Source organism: Phasianus colchicus, chromosome 29, assembly GCF_987193195.1.
Source record: "Phasianus colchicus chromosome 29, bPhaCol1.hap1.1, whole genome shotgun sequence".
In the NCBI taxonomy this organism is placed as follows: Eukaryota; Metazoa; Chordata; class Aves; order Galliformes; family Phasianidae; genus Phasianus; species Phasianus colchicus.
In genome coordinates, this window is record NC_143464.1 from 895223 (window position 1) to 915514 (window position 20292).

The 20292-nt window shown below is 50.0% G+C and overlaps 2 protein-coding genes across 2 annotated transcripts; both read left to right on the forward strand.

Annotated features, from left to right (window-relative positions):
• The first annotated feature begins 1240 nt into the window (after positions 1-1240).
• LOC149914445 (olfactory receptor 14C36-like) lies at positions 1241-9141 on the forward strand. Its single transcript, XM_090126345.1, has 2 exons — positions 1241-2180; positions 9101-9141. The coding sequence occupies exons 1-2, from the start codon at positions 1241-1243 to the stop codon at positions 9139-9141; spliced, it is 981 nt and encodes a 326-aa protein (XP_089982471.1).
• A 3342-nt stretch (positions 9142-12483) lies between these two features.
• LOC149914446 (olfactory receptor 14J1-like) lies at positions 12484-13248 on the forward strand. Its single transcript, XM_090126346.1, has one exon. It carries the CDS (start codon positions 12484-12486, stop codon positions 13246-13248), a length of 765 nt encoding a protein of 254 aa, XP_089982472.1.
• The last annotated feature ends 7044 nt before the right edge of the window (positions 13249-20292 follow it).

Genomic DNA, 20292 nt, shown 5'->3' on the forward strand with positions numbered 1-20292 from the left:
CAGCTTTGCTCAACACACACAATCTGTTAGGACAAACAATGCTTCCGAAATCAGCTTGGCTACTGGTGATTCATTCATCTGACTTCAAAGTACGTTTTGCAGAGATGACCCTGTTGTCTATCAGGAGCTGCCAGCCCTGCAGCCCCCAAGTCATCTCCAGGGAGAGCAGTGAGGAAGAGAAAATGACATCCTCTGCTGGGCTGGGCTGGGCTGGGCTCCTGGGACTCAGGGAGCTCCTACAAGTGGGCAGCACTGCAGAGAGACAGCTGTGCCCAGGAGCAGCTCTTCTGCACAGCACAGCCTGCAGGTGACAGGAGGAGAGGAGAGAAAGGGCAGAGAGCTTATAGGATGTGTATGGTTTGAGCAGGTGTTGAGCTCACTGCAGGAGCACTGCTCACAGCCTTTGACAAGGTAAGTCTCACTGCAGGCTTTGACTCTGCCGCCTGCCAGGCTCAGCACTCAGCACTCAGCACTCAGCACTCAGCACTCAGCACTCAGCACTCAGCCTGCCCGGGGAGCTGCCCAGGGCGCTGCGGGGAGACGTGTGGGGGGAAGGAGTCCCACGGCAGGGCAGGGCAGAGGTCTTCTGCTGCTACAGCTGCTGCCTGGGGCAGGGGGATAACAGCTACACTCACCACTGGGTGTTTTTTTTTCCAAGGGTGCTTTGCAGGAGGAGAGACGAGGCAGGGATTTTCCAACACCTGTTCTTAGGGAAGGAGAATGAGTTGGAGGCAGAATTCTGAAAGGAGATGTGAAATATGAACACATCTCTGAGAATCCTGAATTGTACCATTCACAATTTGCCCTTATATGAACATTCTCCTAAAGTGCTTTCAGCTGAAATTGCTATCGTTTTCTGCTGCCATGAATAATGCTCTTATCCTGAAAACAGACAGCTTTCTCTAACAGAAATTTAAGTGCAGAAAAGAGGTAGGGATGGGCACTGTGAGTGCAGACAGCATAAAGATATGAGGGATGGAAACTGATTGTAAGAGGAAATTATCTAGGAAGCTGAGATATGATTAGGAAATGAGAGGAAAGTAAGAGCTCTTTCAGCTTCTACTTCTTAAGGTACACTAAAGCTCATGCAAGTAAATTGAAGTTATGGAGTTAAATGAACATTTTTCAAAGAGAAAGAAACTGTTCTATAGTATAGCAGGAGGAGAGTGTCTGCAAGTTATCTTGACTTCTGTCATTATCTTCTGCACTCTGCACAGGACTCCCTGCCCAGGAACTGCAGATGCCCAACAGCAGCTCCATCAGCGAGTTCCTCCTGCTGGCGTTGGCAGACACGCGGCAGCTGCAGCTCCTGCACTTCTGGCTCTTGCTGGGCATCTACCTGGCTGCCCTCCTGGGCAACGGCCTCATCAGCACAGCCGTAGCCTGCCACCACCGCCTGCACACCCCCATGTACTTCTTCCTCCTCAACCTCGCCCTCCTCGACCTGGGCTGCATCTCCACCACTCTCCCCAAAGCCATGGCCAATGCCCTCTGGGACACCAGGCACATCTCCTATGCAGGATGTGTTGCCCAGACCTTCCTGTTTGTCTTTCTGATATCGACAGAGTATTTCATTCTCACCATCATGTCCTATGACCGCTACGTTGCCATCTGCAAGCCCCTGCACTACGGGACCTTGATGGACAGCAGAGCTTGTGCCACCATGGCAGCAGCTGCCTGGGGCACTGGGGTTCTCCATGCTCTGCTGCACACTGCCAGCACATTTTCACTGCCTCTCTGCCAAGGCAATGCTGTGGACCAATTCTTCTGTGAAATTCCCCAGATACTCAAGCTCTCCTGCTCAGATGCCTACCTCAGGGAAGTTATGCTTATTGTGGTTGGTATCCTTGTGTATTTTGGGTGCTTTGTATTCATTGTTGTGTCCTATGTGCAGATCTTCAGGGCTGTGCTGAGGATGCCCTCTGAGCAGGGACGGCACAAAGCCTTCTCCACGTGCCTCCCTCACCTGGCCGTGGTCTCCCTGTTTCTCAGCACTGCCATGGTTGCCTATTTGAAGCCACCCTCCATTTCCTTCCCATCCCTGGACCTGGTGGTGTCATTTCTGTACTCGGTGCTGCCTCCAGCAATGAACCCCCTCATCTACAGCATGAGGAACCAGGAGCTCAAAGATGCTCTTCGGAAACTGATGACCAAATGTGTTTCGAAAGCAGTGAACTGCCCACCTTTTCCTATCTAAGAGTTGTAATACAGATTTTAACGGAATCAAACTGTCTTACATGGTTTATGTATTAGTTTTCTAAGTGTAATTTATTGAATGTTTTATTCTGTGTTTTAGTTATTGTAATGTTTTTCACTTAAATGTCATTATCCACATCAAGTACTACTCTGTTTGTACCTGTGCAGTGTTGCCCAGTCACAGTGTACATAACGAACCGGGATCTCTGTGAAGCTTATCCAAACAACGGGAATGCAATGACTTTTTCTGTCTTACTTCCTGTGGGACATTTCTGGAGCTGCTGGGGTCAGCTGTTCTCAGCACCCCATAATCCAGCACGAAGCATACAGCTGTTAATCAAACTGTGCGGTGACTGCAGCCTGCAATAGCTGACGGGCCATCCCTTGGCGCCTGGCTGGGGTCTGTGCTTTCAGGCTCACATCTGTCAGTGCCTCTGACAGGCCAGCAGCAGCACCTGGTTTGCACGCTGCTTGTCAGATCCCCTCTTCCTCAGTCCCTGTGAGACCTTGTCTATGAAAATGTCTTGGATATGGGTTTTCATCTCAGAGGCTTAAACTTTTCCCTGAAGTCTCCCTTCAGTCTTCTTTCCATTTGCCACACAGAGGTGGGCACTGCCTCCACGATGCCCTAGGGTAGCTGAAGCACACATGAGAGCCCAGGAAAGGTTGCCCAGGACTCTCAGGAGACATTCTGGAGCATGAATTTGTAGGTAGGAAGTGCAACTGTGGGGTAGCACAGAGCTGCTGGGCAGGTGGTGCAGGTCCTCCTGCAGAGCTCTGTGTCCTTCTCCTTCCTGAGTCAGGTGCCACTTCCATCTCAGGAATGGAACAGACAACAGAGATGAGACAGAAGCTTTTCCATGAAAAGGCTCAGTGTTGCACTGAGACAGAATTCAGTGGTGTGGTTGCAGTGTTGTTGCTGACAAGAACATTACCAAGGAATGGACTGCACAGATTCCCACACTTACTCTCCCACTCATGCTAAAACCAAGCTGTCATGGTTTTGGTTTTTGCTTATTTGATTTTCAATATTCCACATCAAAACATCATGTACTGGAATTGAAGTGTTAACCCTCTAATTCTACGTACCTATCCCTATACATTACGGAAGTCACGGGATCTGACCCTTCCGGGGGGGGCGGTCTCTTACTGCCTGGCAGTGGGTGCTGGAGGTGCTTTCCTAGCCGTTCCAAGCTTTTTCAGGTTTGACTCGGTCTCGGGAACTCTCTCTCATATCTTATTTGATTTATTAGTCTCAATTTCAATTAGATTGTATTATATTGTATTATTTTGCATTCCGATATCATAGTTAGTAAAATAAGTTTACCTCCATAGATTGTTGCGACTGTTTTTTTTCCTTTTCCCCCTTCCTTCCCATTTTGTGGGCCCAGGTGGGGGGTGGGGAGGGCAGGGGCCTACTGCCCCCTGTCACGGGCATAAACTGACCTAGTTAATTCCGTGACAAACTGGAAGGAGGATCTGGGAGAAAACGGAGGCAGGGTATTGAGGCTGCATGGCAGCATGAGGAGCTCCAACCTTCAGGACTTTGGAGCAGATGATGAGAGATTGGGGAAGCCCACAGGGGTGTAGGTCACTGTGTGCATGGCATGGAGCTGGGGACCCCTCCCAGCACTTCAGGGTGGCCACTGCCGGGCAGGAACAGGTCCAAGCAGTCCCTGCTGAGCATGAGAACAAGGACACAGACACAGAGTGTAGCTTTGCTGAGGGATTTATTGATCATCAGAGGGTGTCATTAATCATCAGGGTCTTCATTGGTTGTCAGAGGGCAGCGCAGGTCATCAGAGGATGTCAGAGGGCATCAGAGGTGAGGAGAATCCTTGTCCCTGCAGGGTTTGTCTCCAAGGACTTAGGGCAAGAGAAGAAGGGCTGGCAGCAGCCAACAGGCCCAGGGCAAGATGTGGGTCCCCTTGGGACAGCAGCCACAGCTCCTGTCCCACCTGCATGGTGACCCTTGGCTATCCATAGGGCAGCCTGAGCTTGACCCTTCCAAATCCCCTCCTCTGCACTGCCCCATAGAGTGCAAGGGAAGGTATGGAGGTGACAGTGCCCAGGTCCCCCTGGAGCAGGCCAGGGACAGTCCCCTCCATACCATCCATCCCCAGCCCCGGATCCCTGGTCCTCAGGGCTACGGGACACCCAAGGTCCCCAAGTGCCCTGTGGGGTTGCAGGTGTCCCCGTGCTGCTCACCTAGACACGCAGATCCAGGACTGCGCGTTTCTCACGTGGGGGATTCTCCTCTGCTCTGCTGAGCACGACCTGGGGAGAAAGGAGGTGTAGGGACACACCGAGGGACAATGGGAAATGCTGGACCACACTGGGAACACCAAGGAAAATGGGACACATTGAGAGGCCCGGACGGCACAGGGACCCATTGTGGGCACTAGAATACCATGGCCAAGGCAAGGTCCTGTAGCCTGCTCAGCCCCAACTGCCCTCCATTGCCTCCTTCCCCTGCCCATTGTTCACCCACCGCGGGAGGGAGCCAAACAGAGGCCTTGGGGCCCAGGGGTGTCTCCAAGTCCCAGGAAAACAGAGAAGACAGCAACACATCGCACCCCTGTTCTTATCCCAGGGTCACCCCTCAACTTACAGGACCAGGAATTTCAACGACGACAGGTGGTGGTTCCTGGGGAAGAAGAGCCAAGGGGCAGCCATGAGGGAACTGTGAGATTGGGTGTCCCCACCCAAGCCCCCTGTTTGGCCCTAGGGCTGCCCCCACGCTTGTGGCTGCCAAGTTCTGTCTGCACTTCTGCCCATGGAGAAACCCAGGGTTGGGGTAGGACATAGGGACAGGACAGGAGCTTGGGGGGCCCAAAGCAAGGGGAATAGGGATGACAAAGAGATGAGACTTGGGAGTACCAAATGAAGAGGAATGAGGATCTCAAAGAGAGGTGAATGGGGGAAAATGAAAGAGAGGGGACTGGGGACCTAAACAGATGAGAATTGGGATGCCAAAGGAAGGAGATTTGTTGGTGCCAAAAGGATGGGATATGGGGACCCAAAGAGAGGGCATTTGGAGCCCCCAAGAGAAGGCATTTGGGGACCCAAAGAAAAGGGGACTAGAATGCAAATGGAAGGAATTTGGATGTTCCAAGTTGAGGGGTGGCCTCTGCCAGGCAGGGGCAGACTCCACCTGTCCCTGCGGAGCTCCCTGCAGGGCAACCCTTGGACACAATCTGTGTGGCTGCCCGGGCACTCACCACAACAACTTCCGGTGCTTGCACAAGTGGCTGTGGGGAGAGGAGTAGGAGAGGGAGTGAGAGAGACCTTGGCATCAGGGACCCCCATGGCCAATCCCCTCCAGCCCTAGCCCACATCTCCCATGGATGCTTCACCTGAGCTTCCACTGTGCAGCACAGGGCAGCGAGGAGCATCACGAGGCTGAGCGCAGCTGCCTTCATCTTCCTCTGTGCTCTGGGAGCTGGGTGAGGCTGCAGGAAGCAAGGGCTGCATTTATCCTCCCACTGTCCCTCCCACAACCCCCAAGTGCCCCTGGGTTTGGCAGGCTCCGTTGGCACAGACTGACCTGGCATGCAGCCATCCCCTGCCCCAGCCCCGGGGCACAGGAGGCAACCAGGGATCAGAGGAAGAACATTGAGTGCTGGGATCCCCATGGCATTGAGCCCAAAGCTCCCAGATACCAGCACCTAGCACACCCCAGCCTTTCTGTCCCCAGGACCACCATCCCCATATCAAGGCTTTATCCAAGGATTCATCCCTGACTTCTCTTGAGTCCTGTGATGCAAGTTGTTGGGCTGATAGTTTGGGGAACTGGGGATATAGCTTTTGGGGGAGGTGAGAGGGCAACTGGGATGTGGGCAGTGAGGAAATTAGGGAGATATTTGGAAAGCAAGGAGACATACGGATATGGGGACACGAAGATATGGGAGCATCATGGAGATATGGGGGCATCATGGGAACATAAGAATATCATGACAATATGGGGAAATCATGAAGATATGGGGACATGCAGCCAAATGGGAACTGGTTGGTGACAGGGACCTGGAAGTCTGTGGGGACAGGTGGGTGACGGGGACAAATAAGCACAGGGAGGCTGGCAGTGTCCACTCAGTGTCTTTGGGGTCATGCAGGAGGTCAGGAGTGAATAACAGGCCTGGGCTATGGCAGACACGTTTCCTCCTTACCAAACCTAAAGACCATGACTTTTAGAATCATGGAATCTGAGAATCACCGAATACCTGAACCACAGAAGTCACAGAATCATAGAATCAATGACTCATGGAGGCACAGAACCACAGAATCACAGTACCATAGAATTACAGAATCATGGAATCATTTAGGAGGGCCGAGACCCCTAAGGTCACATCAGGAGATGTGTCATGTATTTTCTGCTCTCTTAAATAGCCAGCCTCAGAAGTCCCCACGTTTCATCCAGAAATCTGTGCCGCATGTCTGACATGGCAGTAGTGCTGCCTCTGTCCATGAGGACAGATTGTCATGAGGACACCCAGGCAGGGAATCCAAGGCTGGGGGTGAAAATTGGCATTAAGTTCTGAAGTCACTGGGCTGTGTGCCTCAGCTTCAGCAGAACAAAGGTGTCCTATGGGCTTTGTGTCATCATGATACAGCCTCCTGTCACGGCTGTAAGTGAAGCTTGTTTTATCCAGATGAAAGGAAGGAAATAATAGAGCACTGATAAATGGCTTAGAACTGCAAACAGCTCAAGGATTTGTCAAGGAAAGATGATAAGCCAATGTGAAGTGCTCCATCCGACAGAACAGCCAGCTGGTCACAGCTTCACGGGGCATTTCCCATAAATAAGAGAGCTGTTGTGGGTCCTCTCTGAAAACAGCAGTTCAGTGTTTGCTTTGGAAATTGCCCAGAGAGCAGCCAGCTGGAAGAGCTTCCTTTGGGCTGATTCTGCTCTGCACAATCTTTGTCAGAGCTTAGCAGTGCTGCCTTATTCACTATATTTAAATACAGCGTGGCGTTATTCCTGCTCTGGAGTTCTTTTGGAAAGAACCAATGAACTGCCCGTGCTGCCATCACTGAGGAATATTGACTGAGGTGAGGAACGGGCTGTTTTTGTGATAGACACAAAGCAGGTGGATGACACTTGATAGCAATTCCACGTGAAAGGTTCTCCTCAGGAAAACCCCTTGGCTGGTTTGAGGACATCTACAAAGAAATACTCAGGCTTTTGTAACAGCACAACACTGAACAAGTAAAATGTATGAGGTCTGAGTTCTCAGGCTGTGATCTCCCCCTGCAGTGATCTCCCCATCATGGCATCATGGCATCATTGAGGTTAGAAATGACCTCTCCGGTCATCCAACTGTTAACTCAGCACCATCAAGTCCACCGCTAAACCCATAGCTGTGACCTGTCACCAGATCTGTGCTGTGTCACCCTGCTGGGCCCTGAGCCTGTGCTGCTGGGGAGCAGGTGAGGGACTTCCATGGCATGGCACGTCCTGGGTTGGGCTCGATGACCTTATCTTCTCCAACCTCGATGATTCTGAGAGTCTAGGACATTCACATTCTAGCATGCTAGGATTCTAGGTTTCTACATTCATAGGATTCTGTGTTTCTAGGATTCGACGCTTCTGGAATTCTAGAGTTGTAGGAGTGTAGGAATTTGAGCACGTAGGATTCTTGTCTGTAGGATTCTAAATTTCTACTTTTCTTAGGTTTGCAGGATGGTAGGATTATAGCTTTCTTAGATTTCTAGATTTCTATGAAGTAGGATTCCAGGTTTCCAGGATTAAAGAATTATAAAATTCTATGTTTCCAGGATTTAGGTTTTTTGAATGCTAAGTAGGTTTCTAAGATTCCATGATGCGAGGATTCTAGATAGGATTACAGGATTCTAGGTTCAAGGCTTTCAGGTCTCTAGAACTGTAATTTTCTAAGGTTTCTCCAGTATTCCAGGATTCTGGTTTTCTAGGGTTGCAGGATGGGCTCTCACGACGACACACTGATGGAAGGGGGTTAAATTTTACCCGCTGCCTAAGGCTCACTAAAGCCTTTTGCAAACCACAACAGGAAAAATAAGCTCTAACCTAATTTTACCCATTGTTTAAGGCACACCACAGCAAGATCGAGTCTCCATAGATAACCATAGTTAGTCAGCATGGGTTCATGGAGGGCTCTGGTGAGGCTGCACCTTGAGTACTGGGTCCAGTTTTGGGCCCCTCGCTGCAAGAAAGACATTGAGGCTCTGGAGCAGGTTCAAAGAAGGGCGACAAAGCTGGTGAGGGGTCTGGAGCACAGGCCTGATGAGGAGAGGCTGAAGGAGCTGGGATTGTTCAGTCTGGAGAAGAGGAGGCTCAGGGGAGACCTTATTGCTCTCTATAACTACCTGAAGGGAGGTTGTAGTGAGCTGGGCTAAGGCCTCTTCTCTCGTGTAACTGGTGATAGGACTAGAGGGAATGGCTTCAAGCAGTGCCAGGGGAGATTTAGGCCTGACGTTAGGAAATAGTACTATTCTGAAATAGTGGTCAGGCACTGGAATGGGCTGCCCAGGGAGGTGGTGGAGTCACCAACCCTGGAGGTGTTCAAGGAACGTTTGGATGTTGTGTTGAGAGACATGGTTTAGTGAGAACTGTTGGTGATAGATGATGGTTGGACTGGATGATCTTGAAGGTCTTATCCAACCTTGGTAATTCTGTGATTCTGTGGTTCCTCTCTTTGCCATTTCCATTCGCTCTGACCTGCCCTGCCATCCCCAGGAAGAGCTCAGTGCACTCTCACAGAGGGCAGTCGTCCTTCCTTGTCTCCTCACCCATCCACTGTAAAGACTCTGTATCCCCCCGGTGCTGCAGTCCAGTTGTGGAAGCCATATAATTGTGTCTCTGTGGTCCAAACAAGAGCTCAAGCCTGAAACTGCACAAAAATTTCCGCCTCATCATATTTGGGTGTTTTCAACAGTGCAAAACACATGCCAATTGGGAAACATCATTAGATTTAGCATGGCTGAGGAGCGCATCTATGGTATTTGTGTTCAGAAGGTGGCACACAGGCATCGGACCCATTGTGAGGCTTGGAGTTGTCCAAGCAGCACAGACACTCTGAGGGCATGGCTTTCCTAAAGGCTCTGTGCTGCATTTGCAGCTGCATGTGAGTGTGCAGGACAGCCCAGGACACTGCCATGACTTCTGAGGCCAGTCACATGAGAGCCCATAGAAAACTGAGGTTTCATCAGATGAAGAACAAAGATGTGTGTCAGCTCTGTAGTGCCTTGAGCTCCAGAACAGGCAGCAGATGGAGAACAGAGGAAGATCTGCCTCTTCTTTTGAGAGCTCATCCCTTTTGCCAGCTGCATAACTGCATGCTCCATGGAGACAAGTGAAAAAGGCACACTCAGGTGCCCTAAACAAAGGGGTCTGTTGTCGTACAAGATGGCCAAGTATATCTCCATCCCCTCTCTGGCTCTCAGCTGATGCTCAGGAAGGAGGTGTCTGTCTCAGGGATTTCCCACACACTTCCCAAGCACTAGCACACATCCAGGAGCACCCCAGGCACCTTGGTCATCACCCAGGGCCTGTGTGTGAGCAACTGACTCCCTGCTGAAGGACCAAGGACTCAGAGCAGGAGCTCACATGCAGGCAACTCCTTGATCATGCCTGAACTCAACCAGAGGAATCCCAGCTCCTGTTGGTCCATGGGGAGCAGAATCCCATTTCCATTGCTGGGTTTCCATGTAGGGATGAGGTGCTTGCACTGCCTCAGCTGTATCAGTGCCCTGCCCAGGGTTAGTCCATCCCTCCCTGTCCTGGTCTGTGTGCCCTTTTTGTTTTAGCAATCACACTCTGGTAGGACTAAGTATGTCTGGAGTTGGCCACTGTCCACTGGACGTTTGGTGGTTAATTTAGAGTACAGTACAAAGATTTCAAAGTACAGTCACGGTGCTGTTGTCTTTCAGGAGCTGTTGGCCATGGAGACCCAGGGACATCTCAGGGGAGATCAGTGGGTTGGATAGAAATGGCATCATCTGCTGCTGAGCTGTGCTGGGCTCCTGGGACAGAGGGAGCTCCTACAAGTCGTCAGTGCTGCAGTGAAAGAGCTGTGCCCAGGAGCAGCTCCTGTGCAGCACACAGCAGGACTGGGAGCATGATCTGCAGGTGACAGAGAGAAGGAGCAGGAGAGCTTGCAGCCTGCATAGCATCTGAACAGGCTGAGAGTCCACTGGAGGAGCATTTCTCACAGCCCTTGACAAGGTAAGTCTCTCATTACAGGCAGTGCAGTGGCTTTTATTGCAAGGATCACTAAATTTGGGACATTCCATTGCAGATGAGGCAGCTGACACTGTTTCTTTATCAGTGAAAAGGACCCACTCTAGTTGAGGGCTTCCATGCTGCAGCATCAGAGCACAGCCCTGAGGGCTGCGTGTCCCAGGACGGCTGCAGGCTGTGCAGCCGGGGCTGCAGCCGGGTGCCCAGGGCTGTCCTGCAGAGCAGGTCCCTGCTGTGCCCCAGGGGCTGTGTGCCGGGGCAGGGACTCTGCCGCCTGCCAGGCTCAGCACTCAGCACTCAGCACTCAGCACTCAGCACTCAGCCTGCACGGGGAGCTGCCCAGGGCGCTGCAGGGAGACGTGTGGGGGGAAGCAGGGCAGGGCAGGGCAGGGGCCTTCTGCTGCCACAGCTGCTCCCTGTTGCAGGGGCTTAGAACTCCAGGGCACTTCTGAGGGCACTTTGCAAGAGGGAGAATAAAGCAGTTGTTATGCTTCAGGGTGGGCTTTCCTGAGCCTGTGCTTTCTGTTTTCTCTTCACTTGGCCTTGTGGGAATGGAGTTTGTGATTTCAGAGAAGAGACTGAGACTCCAATACTATCACACTGAGAGTTACCAGGCCTCGCAGCAAATTTCTTTATTGCCCCTGCATCCATACAAATCACCATTGCCCTGTGTCCAGTGTCACCAGGATGTGTGTGACCTGACCCTTGGCACCTGCAAACACTGAGATTCCCGTGGGCCAAGAGGGGTTGGCAGGGCAGAGCTGTGCACACAGCGTCTGTAATGTACCTGTGAGCCCCAGGTAGGGTACGTGGGGACAGAGAAGCAGCTGCAGGCAGGGACAGCTGCAGGCAGCAGAGACATGGACAGGGAGGGAGAGAAGAGTGCTGACTGCAAGGGCTGGGAGAGGAAAATGGGCACCTCACTGCCATCCCTGCAGTGCACATACCTTCCCTACAGCAACCCCCTGGCCTGTTTTCACAATCAGCCTGTGCATCCATTCCTAGTGCATGAGAACTTGATTAAGAGTTGCATTAAAGGCTCAACTCTCTGATAAATGCTGACTTTAGGGCGATGAATGAGCTGACTCTCTTTCTAGGACACCCCACGTTCTGGGCTTTTGGCTCTGCTCCTGTGGTTCCTCCTGGGCTGAAGTCAGCCCTGCAAAATATTGCAGCTCTGCCTGCCACGGCAGCTCTGTGTTCTCCAGCAGCACCATGGAGAAGATGCCTCAGTGCTAAGGCCATGGAAATGCTGCTGGACGGCAGTGTCCCAGGAGAGAAAGGGAGAGCTGAGATCTTCCTCTGGTACAGTAAGGAAGACGAGAGACTTGGAGTTCTGCACAACTAACCTTTGCTCTTACTGGCAACCAGAGTCTTGTCAGGTTAACTCCTAGAGTGTGACCATCCTCCAGTGGTGCAAACACAGAGCAGATCAGGTGGACCAATCATTTGGAAGTGCAGGGTATGCTCTTTGCCTCTCTGACATCAAAAGTGACACTGACACCTGAAGTGTCTCACAGTGATCAAGGATTTCTACCTTAAAAACACTTTTCATGAATGCTGGGGCAACTGAAGAAAATATATTGACAGAGCTCTGCTGTCCAGTTTTGAGAAATTTGTGGAAAGCTCCTTGATACCTCAGGTTTTTAATCTGAGATTACTCTATTTTTCAATTGTTTTATTGCTGTAGAACAGAGCTGACTCATCCACAGCCTGCAGCAGAGTTCCTCGTACTCTGTGGCACCGTCAGCCAGCAGCAGCCAGAGTTGAGAGGTCTTGCAGAAAGGACGGAGGCAGTGTAGGAGGTTTCAGAAGTCACTGAGTACGGTTTGCTTGGAGAAATCTGGAGTAACATTTTCCCTTTTTTCCCTCCTCAAACAGGTGACTATGCCTTGAGGCAGCAGATGCCCAACAGCAGCTCCATCAGCGAGTTCCTCCTGCTGGCGTTGGCAGACACGCGGCAGCTGCAGCTCCTGCACTTCTGGCTCTTGCTGGGCATCTACCTGGCTGCCCTCCTGGGCAACGGCCTCATCAGCACAGCCGTAGCCTGCCACCACCGCCTGCACACCCCCATGTACTTCTTCCTCCTCAACCTCGCCCTCCTCGACCTGGGCTGCATCTCCACCACTCTCCCCAAAGCCATGGCCAATGCCCTCTGGGACACCAGGCACATCTCCTACTCAGGATGTGCTGTGCAGGTCTTTTTCTTTCTGTTCTTCATCTCATCAGAGTATTGCATTCTCACCATCATGTCCTATGACCGCTACGTTGCCATCTGCAAACCCCTGCACTACGGGACCTTGATGGACAGCAGAGCTTGTGCCACCATGGCAGCAGCTGCCTGGGGCACTGGGCTTCTCTATTCCCTGCTGCACACTGCCAATACATTTTCCCTGCCTCTCTGCCAAGGCAATGCCATCAATCAGTTCTTCTGTGAAATTGCCCAGATCCTCAAGCTCTCCTGCCCTGGTTCTTACCTCAGAGAAGTTGGGCTTATCATATTTAGTGCCTTAATCTTTCTGGCTTGTTTTGTTTTCGTTGTGCTGTCCTATGTGCAGATCTTCAGGGCTGTGCTGAAGATGCCCTCTGAGCAGGGACGGCACAAAGCCTTCTCCACGTGCCTCCCTCACCTGGCCGTGGTCTCCCTGTTTCTCAGCACTGCCACGTTTTCCCATCTGAGGCCCCCATCACTTTCCTCCCCATCCCTGGACCTGGTGGTGTCATTTCTGTACTCGGTGGTGCCTCCAATGCTGAACCCCCTCATCTACAGCATGAGGAACCGGGAGCTCAAGGCTGTCCTCAGGAAGTTATTTATACATATGTTTTTTCAGCATTGATTATATCTTCATCATCTTCACATAAGTACCACAAACTCAAGAAAAGCCGGGAATGGCATCATGCAATATTTCCATTCTTTTTCCTTGATTATTTTTTAATTCTTATGATAGTTTTTACTTCACATAAATAATATTATTAACCTATATTTCCCATGTACTTTTTTTTCCCCCTACTTCTGAAATCTTTACTATTCTTCAAGCACTTGGCTGTTTGAGTAGATTTAAAAATAAATAAATAAATAAATAAAAATTAGATTATCATCTGTATCTCAGAGAGCAGCCCTGCACACAGGAGGGCTGCAGGAACCAAGGGCCCAATGCCACACGTTGCAGCAGCCCTGGTGTCTGTGGGGCTGCCCCTCACCGCCCGCTGGGCGCTCCCTCTCTGCTGCCTTGGAGTTGTGCTGCTGCTTCCCTGGAGCCACGGCCATGGGCAGCAGCAGGACGTGCACTTTTCAGTGCTGCTCTCCTTGCACCACCTTTGCACGCTGTTCTCCTTTCTCCTTGCACTTGTGTCAGCCCTCAAGTCCTGCATTACGTAGCAGACCAACAAAAAAAGGACGCTTTGCCTGCGGTGTGCCTGGAGTTGTTTTAACAGCTTGGAAGAGCATTGCCATGTCAACAGACTGAAGGCTGGACACTTGGGGAGGAGGGAATCCTGTGAAAAATGAGACAGCCTTGCTCTGCCCAAAATGTTCTCATCATTCTGTAGGAAGCTGTGACTGCAAACTTGTTTTTGATGGACTTGTTTATTGCCACCTCACTCACAACCCTGGATGGCACACCTGTAAACCTAGGAGCCACAGAAGGACGCCAGAGAGATCCTTGAGGTCCTGTTTGGAGACTTTCCTGCTTCAAAACTATGAGACAAGCACGCTTACAAGTCAAGGACCCTCCACTTCTCTCTGCTGGATCAAAGCTGGAACCAGGACCTGTGATGTCTTTCTCTGTCCCTCTTTCCTCCCTACCCCCCTACTCTGTCTCTCTCTATTCTTTCTTTTCCTCTCACAAAGTTGTCAAGTAACACAAGGCTTACTTTGATTTCTTATAACATCACAAAGTGTAGCTGCACATGGAAATAAGTGTAGAAGTACCAGTACCTTACAGATAACTGTAGTGCACAGATTCACATTAAACTGATGCCTGTGTCTGGACACTGAGTGCCAGTTTCACTGTTATCCAACCAGGGGTTGCAAATCAGCTGAGGTTTCCCATCCGCGCTCGTTGTGTAATCAGTGCAACCCACTTACTCCAAGTGGCATCAGTTGCATGATGGGTGGAGGGAACCTTTCGTTTAAACATCCAGTTCAGCACTGGCAGTCGAGGTGCCAGAGGAGCTGTGTTTCAGTACCGACCACTTCAGAAGCAGCCCGAATCCCCTCATATGCAGCTAAGATCTCCTTCTCAGTTGCAGTGTAGCACTCTTTGGACCCTCTTTATACTCGCCTCCAAAATCCCAGGCATCATCCTCGGGTCTCTCCTGAGGATCTTTACCACAAACTCCAAGTGGGACCTTTCTCTCCAGCAGCAGTGTACAGGATGTTCTTTACATCCTGTCCCAGCCATACTGGCCCTAGGGCTATGGCACGGGCTATGTCCTCTGCAATCTGTTCAAAAGCCTGCTGCTTCTGAAATGTGAAGTCATTTTTCATCCGCATCACCTGATGAAGGAAGTGCACAATAAGGCTATAGTTTGGAACATGCAGTCTCCAAAAGCCCACTACACCCAGAAAAGACTGTGTCTCTCTCTTGCTAGTGGGTGGAGACATAGCAGTGATGTTGTTGGTCACATCTGCTGGAATGTGATGACGCCCATCTTGCCACTTTATACCTAGGAACTGAATCTCCTGGGCAGGTCCATTCACTTTGCCTCGCTTAATAGCAAAACCAGCTTGCAGAAGAATTTGGATTATTCGCTCTCCTTTTGTGAAGATGACTTCTGCTGCACCTCCCCACACAACAGTATCACAAATGTAATGCAGGGATCCTTGAAATGCCCACCTCACTCTTTACTCCAAGTTCTCTCACACATTACTCTGAGTTTATTCACATTTTGTGTGTGTGTGTGTTTTACTCACACTTTCCTCAGCGTTTACTGAAACATTTCTTCAAGTTTACTCACACTTCACTCTGGGTTTACTCAAACTTTTCTCCGATTTTTACTGACACCCTGCTCCGGGTGTACTCACGCTCTACTCCTGGTCTACCCACACTTTGCTCCTGGTCTTTCTCACACTTCAAGTTTATTCACACTTTAGTCCAGCTTTATTCACACTTCTCTACGTGCTTTACCCATACTTCACTCTGGTTTTTACACACACATTTCTTTAGATTTGCTCTCAATTCACATCCAGTTTTCTCTTCCGTCCTCCCCATGGGCAAAGAACCCAGAGTTCTGTGGTGGCACCAACCTTTCTGCCACTTATTCAAAGCCTGCCATTTCCTAGACTGCTCTGCATCCCTCACCACCCCAGAAGAAGGAGAGAGAAAAATACCACTTGTGAAGCCACTCCTTCAGCCATTCGCCCCAACCCCTGAAATCCTTTTGCATAGGTCGCAGGCTTCCCTGAACAATTTCTTCACTGCTTACCTGAACTATCAAGAATGGGTAGTAATCAGAGGAGCGAACCAGACCTGGGACTTTTCTGGTGATGCTGGTGGTGCAGGGAGGCCCCAGGGAGGCCACGCACTCTGGGAGAGGTGGAAGGGCCGAGAGCTAGTAGATGGGTTTAACAAATGGATCACAACAGCAACGATCTGAGGAGGAATGGTAATTTACTAAATCCTACTGCACCAAAGTGTGCCCAAAGTGTGAGTCCCCACGATAGTACAAGGGAAGCACATGCCCTTCTCTGCTGCAAACTGAGGGGGGCCTGAGGGAGAGCCACTGTGGTGTGGTCCAGATCTCCACCTATCTTCCTCTTCACACCATGTGCTCCAGGGAATTCTGCCCCTCCCCTCCCATCAGAATGCTCAAAATGCCCATAAAAGGCAGCAAGTGGAACCAGAACACTAACTCTTTAACTCCCACTGCTTCACATGATGTTTTGGTGTGGAATACCGACATAAAAAAAAGCATGAAATCACAACAGCCAGGACCTCACCACCCTCTCTCTGAAAAGATCCTCCCAGTCTCTAATCTAAATCTCAACTCTTGTAATTTAAAACATTTGTACCTTGTGATATCTGCCCATGTTAAAAGTTGATTTCCATCGTGTTTCTGAGCTCTCGGTGAGTACTGGAAAGCTGCAATGTGTTCTCCTCCAGGCTGTTTCTTCTCCCATCTCCCTCAGCCTGTCTTTCCAGGAGAGGTCCTCCAGCCCTCTGATCACCCTCGCGGCTTTCCTCTGGACCTTCTCTAAAAGCTTTACATCATGCTCCAGATGGGGCCTTCTGAGGGCTGAGTAGAGAAGGACAGTGCCCTCCCTTGCTCTGATGACCACCTCTCTGTTGATGCAGCCCAGGGTGCAGTTGGCCTCTCAGGCTGCAAGCACACACTGCTGGCTCCTGTTCAGGTTTTCATCTACCATCTTGAAGTCCTTCCCCTCAGGGCTGCTCTCTAGGAATTCAACCCTCATGCCTGGGATTGTCCCGACACAAGTGCAAAAACTGGCATTTGATCTTGTTGAACCTCATGCTGTTTCTTTGGGCCCACTTTTCAAGCCTGGCCAGGTCCCTCTGGATGGCACCCCTTCATTCTGTCATGCCAACTGCACCACACAGCTTGGTGACATCAGCACACTTGCTGAGGGTGCTCTCTGTCTCATCATCCATGCCTCTGATAGACGTTGAACAGCTCTGGTCCCAAGGCTGACCCCTGTGGACATAACTTGTGATCAGCCTCCACCTGGTGGAGCCGATTTCCCAGAGAGCCATTTACCACAGTCCTTTGGCTGCGACCTTCCAACCAATTTCTTCTCCAGTGAACACTCTGCCCTTCAAATCCATCTCACACTTCTCTCCACAGAGATAAGGAAGTGATGTGGGACCATGCCAAAGGACTTCCAAAAGTCCAGGGAGATTTCTGTACCACTCTGTGTAACTGATGTACTGACAAAGCATCCACATTATCATTCTGACCATAAAGAACCAGGACATGTATTGAACTGTGGGGAAAATACTGATTTCTCTTTTAGATCCTTGTAATATTGAGCTAAAGAAAGCATTGTAGATCCTAGGACTAAGGCTGTGTTATAGTAAACACATCTTTTTACAGCACACACGAAGAAATTGTTTATTAGATTGATTCTTTGCTTACAAGTGGCACCTGGTAGATAAGTGTGTTTCTGTAACTTAGCAACCTTCCCTTCAGTACCCAGAGAGCTGTTATTGGAATGGTCTGGAGTTCAGCAAAGGAATCATTACCAGAGCTGCAGTGACACAACAGACTGGGTCTGACAACAAGAACAGAAATAACAACTTGTACACAGGGGTAATTTGGGAAGTTATTATTAAATATTAGGGGAAAAAAGTCAGGACATGAGACAATAAAGATTAAATAGAAACATGGCATATCACTTGGATTAGAGTAAATAGGTAAGGAAGAAGAGGATGTGAAATCCTAACTAACAGTGAGCAGACATGTGTTGGAAATAATTTATATTATATAGAATAACAGAAACATGTGTTGTGGGTTAGGTGCAGTTTCAAACAATATATTAACGTGAAAGGGACGCAGAATTCAATAGCTGATCCCAAGTGTGCAGAAAAAAACAAACAAACAACAACAACAAAAAACCCTGCAGTGATATGTAGCCATTGACACACACAGTTTGTTGTCTTTGGGTTTTAAGCAAAGAAAGAATAAAACGCTTTGTGCCTCAACCCAGGAATTGCTGAGATGTGCACCCTGGCTCACCTTTTAGCTCTTTCCCCCCAATTTGGCAAACTTCCATTGCTTGTTTTGCCACAATCAACAACTTTCTATCTTGGTCTGGTGTAAGTGCAAACAGTTATGTCAAACCCAAGAACAAGCCCTTGCACCTGGTGGAGGCAAAAAAGTGATTTCAGAGCTTCTGTGAAACAGGATCATTGATAAAAACAGGGCTGTTCACACACCAGTCAAAGCTAAACACAGAAGTTTTACCACGAGCACACACTGATTCCTTCTGCTAAAGTAATATATTGTTCAACCGGCTAATACACTGATCCCATTTGCTAATCAAGCCTATATCAGCTCCACGGTGCCCACTGGCATCTCATTTGCCTGCAGACGCAGAGGTGGAACATGGAGGCTGTGAGAAAGTCAGCACTGAGCCAGAGTTCCTATGGGTTCCAGGAGAAAGAGAGCACGGTGATGCCTCAGTACAAGTAGAAGGAAGCCAAACATATGTGTAGGACCATGATAACCACTAATGATAATTACACACACACACACATATATATGAACAGCAAAGAAAAATGAAGTGATAAACATAAATAAATATTATGATCAGTAAGAAACATACGTATGTTATTGTACAGAGTGAGTCACTTGCTGAGACATGTGAAGTTTAAGCCTGCTGAAATGTGACCAGGGCATCATTTTCCTCACCGCATCCTTGAGCTCCTGGTTCCTCATGCTGTAAATGAGGGGGTTCACTGCTGGAGGCACCACCGAGTACAGAAATGACACCACCAGGTCCAGGGATGGGGAGGAGATGGAGGGGGGCTTCAGGTAGGCAACCATGCCTGTGCTGACAAAGAGGGAGACCACGGCCAGGTGAGGGAGGCACGTGGAGAAGGCTTTGTGCCGTCCCTGCTCAGAGGGCATCCTCAGCACGGCCCTGAAGATCTGCACATAGGAGAAAAGAATGAAAGCAAAGCACCCAGATGATAAAGAGGCGCTGATCACAAGAAGCCAAATCTCTTTGAGGTAGGAGTGTGAGCAGGAGAGCTTGAGGATGTGGGGGATTTCACAGAAGAACTGGTCCACTGCATTGCCTTGGCAGAGAGGCAGTGAAAATGTGCTGGCAGTGTGCAGCAGAGCATGGAGAGCCCCAGCGCCACAGGCAGCTGCTGCCATGGTGGCACAAGCTCTGCTGTCCATCAAGGTCCCGTAGTGCAGGGGCTTGCAGATGGCAACGTAGCGGTCATAGGACATGATGGTGAGAATTAAATACTCTGCCAATATCAGAAAGACAAACAGGAAGGTCTGGGCAACACATCCAGCGTAGGAGATGTGCCTGGTGTCCCAGAGGGCATTGGCCATGGCTTTGGGGAGAGTGGTGGAGATGCAGCCCAGGTCGAGGAGGGCGAGGTTGAGGAGGAAGAAGTACATGGGGGTGTGCAGGCGGTGGTGGCAGGCTACGGCTGTGCTGATGAGGCCGTTGCCCAGGAGGGCAGCCAGGTAGATGCCCAGCAAGAGCCAGAAGTGCAGGAGCTGCAGCTGCCGCGTGTCTGCCAACGCCAGCAGGAGGAACTCGCTGATGGAGCTGCTGTTGGGCATCTGCAGTTCCTGGGCATGGAGTTCTGTGCAGAGTGCAGAAGATAATGTCAAGATCATTCTCAGAGGCACTCCTTGTGCTATAATTTTTTCTTTTTTTTTTCTTTCTCTCTGCACAATGTTCATTTAGCTCCATAACTTCAATTTAATTTCATGAAGTTTAGCATTCCATAAGCAGAAGACGAGTATGCAGCTTATATATTTTTCTCATTTTTTAATCTTATCCCATCTCCCTGGATATTTTCATCTCTTTCCCTGTCTTTAACCCAACTGCTTTTAAAGCACCCAGTCCCATCCTATGTGCCATTACATTTCTGTTAGAGAAAGCTGCCCGACTGCAGGTTAATTTCATTATTCATGTCTGGAGAATACGACAGTATTGTAATTTTGTTCTATCCTTCAAGAGAGGAGAGGCTGAATGCACATTGTGTGACTGTTCACAGAATGAGTGAGAATAGTGTGAATCAGGAGTCTCAGAGATGTGTTCTAAGTGAACAGCCCCATCTAGATTTCTGCCTCCAGTCCTTTCCCTTCCCCTGCCTTGTCTCTCCTCTTGCACAGCGTCCTTAGAAACATTCTGGCATGCAGTGAATCTGTGAGTCCCCTGCCCCAGGCAGAAG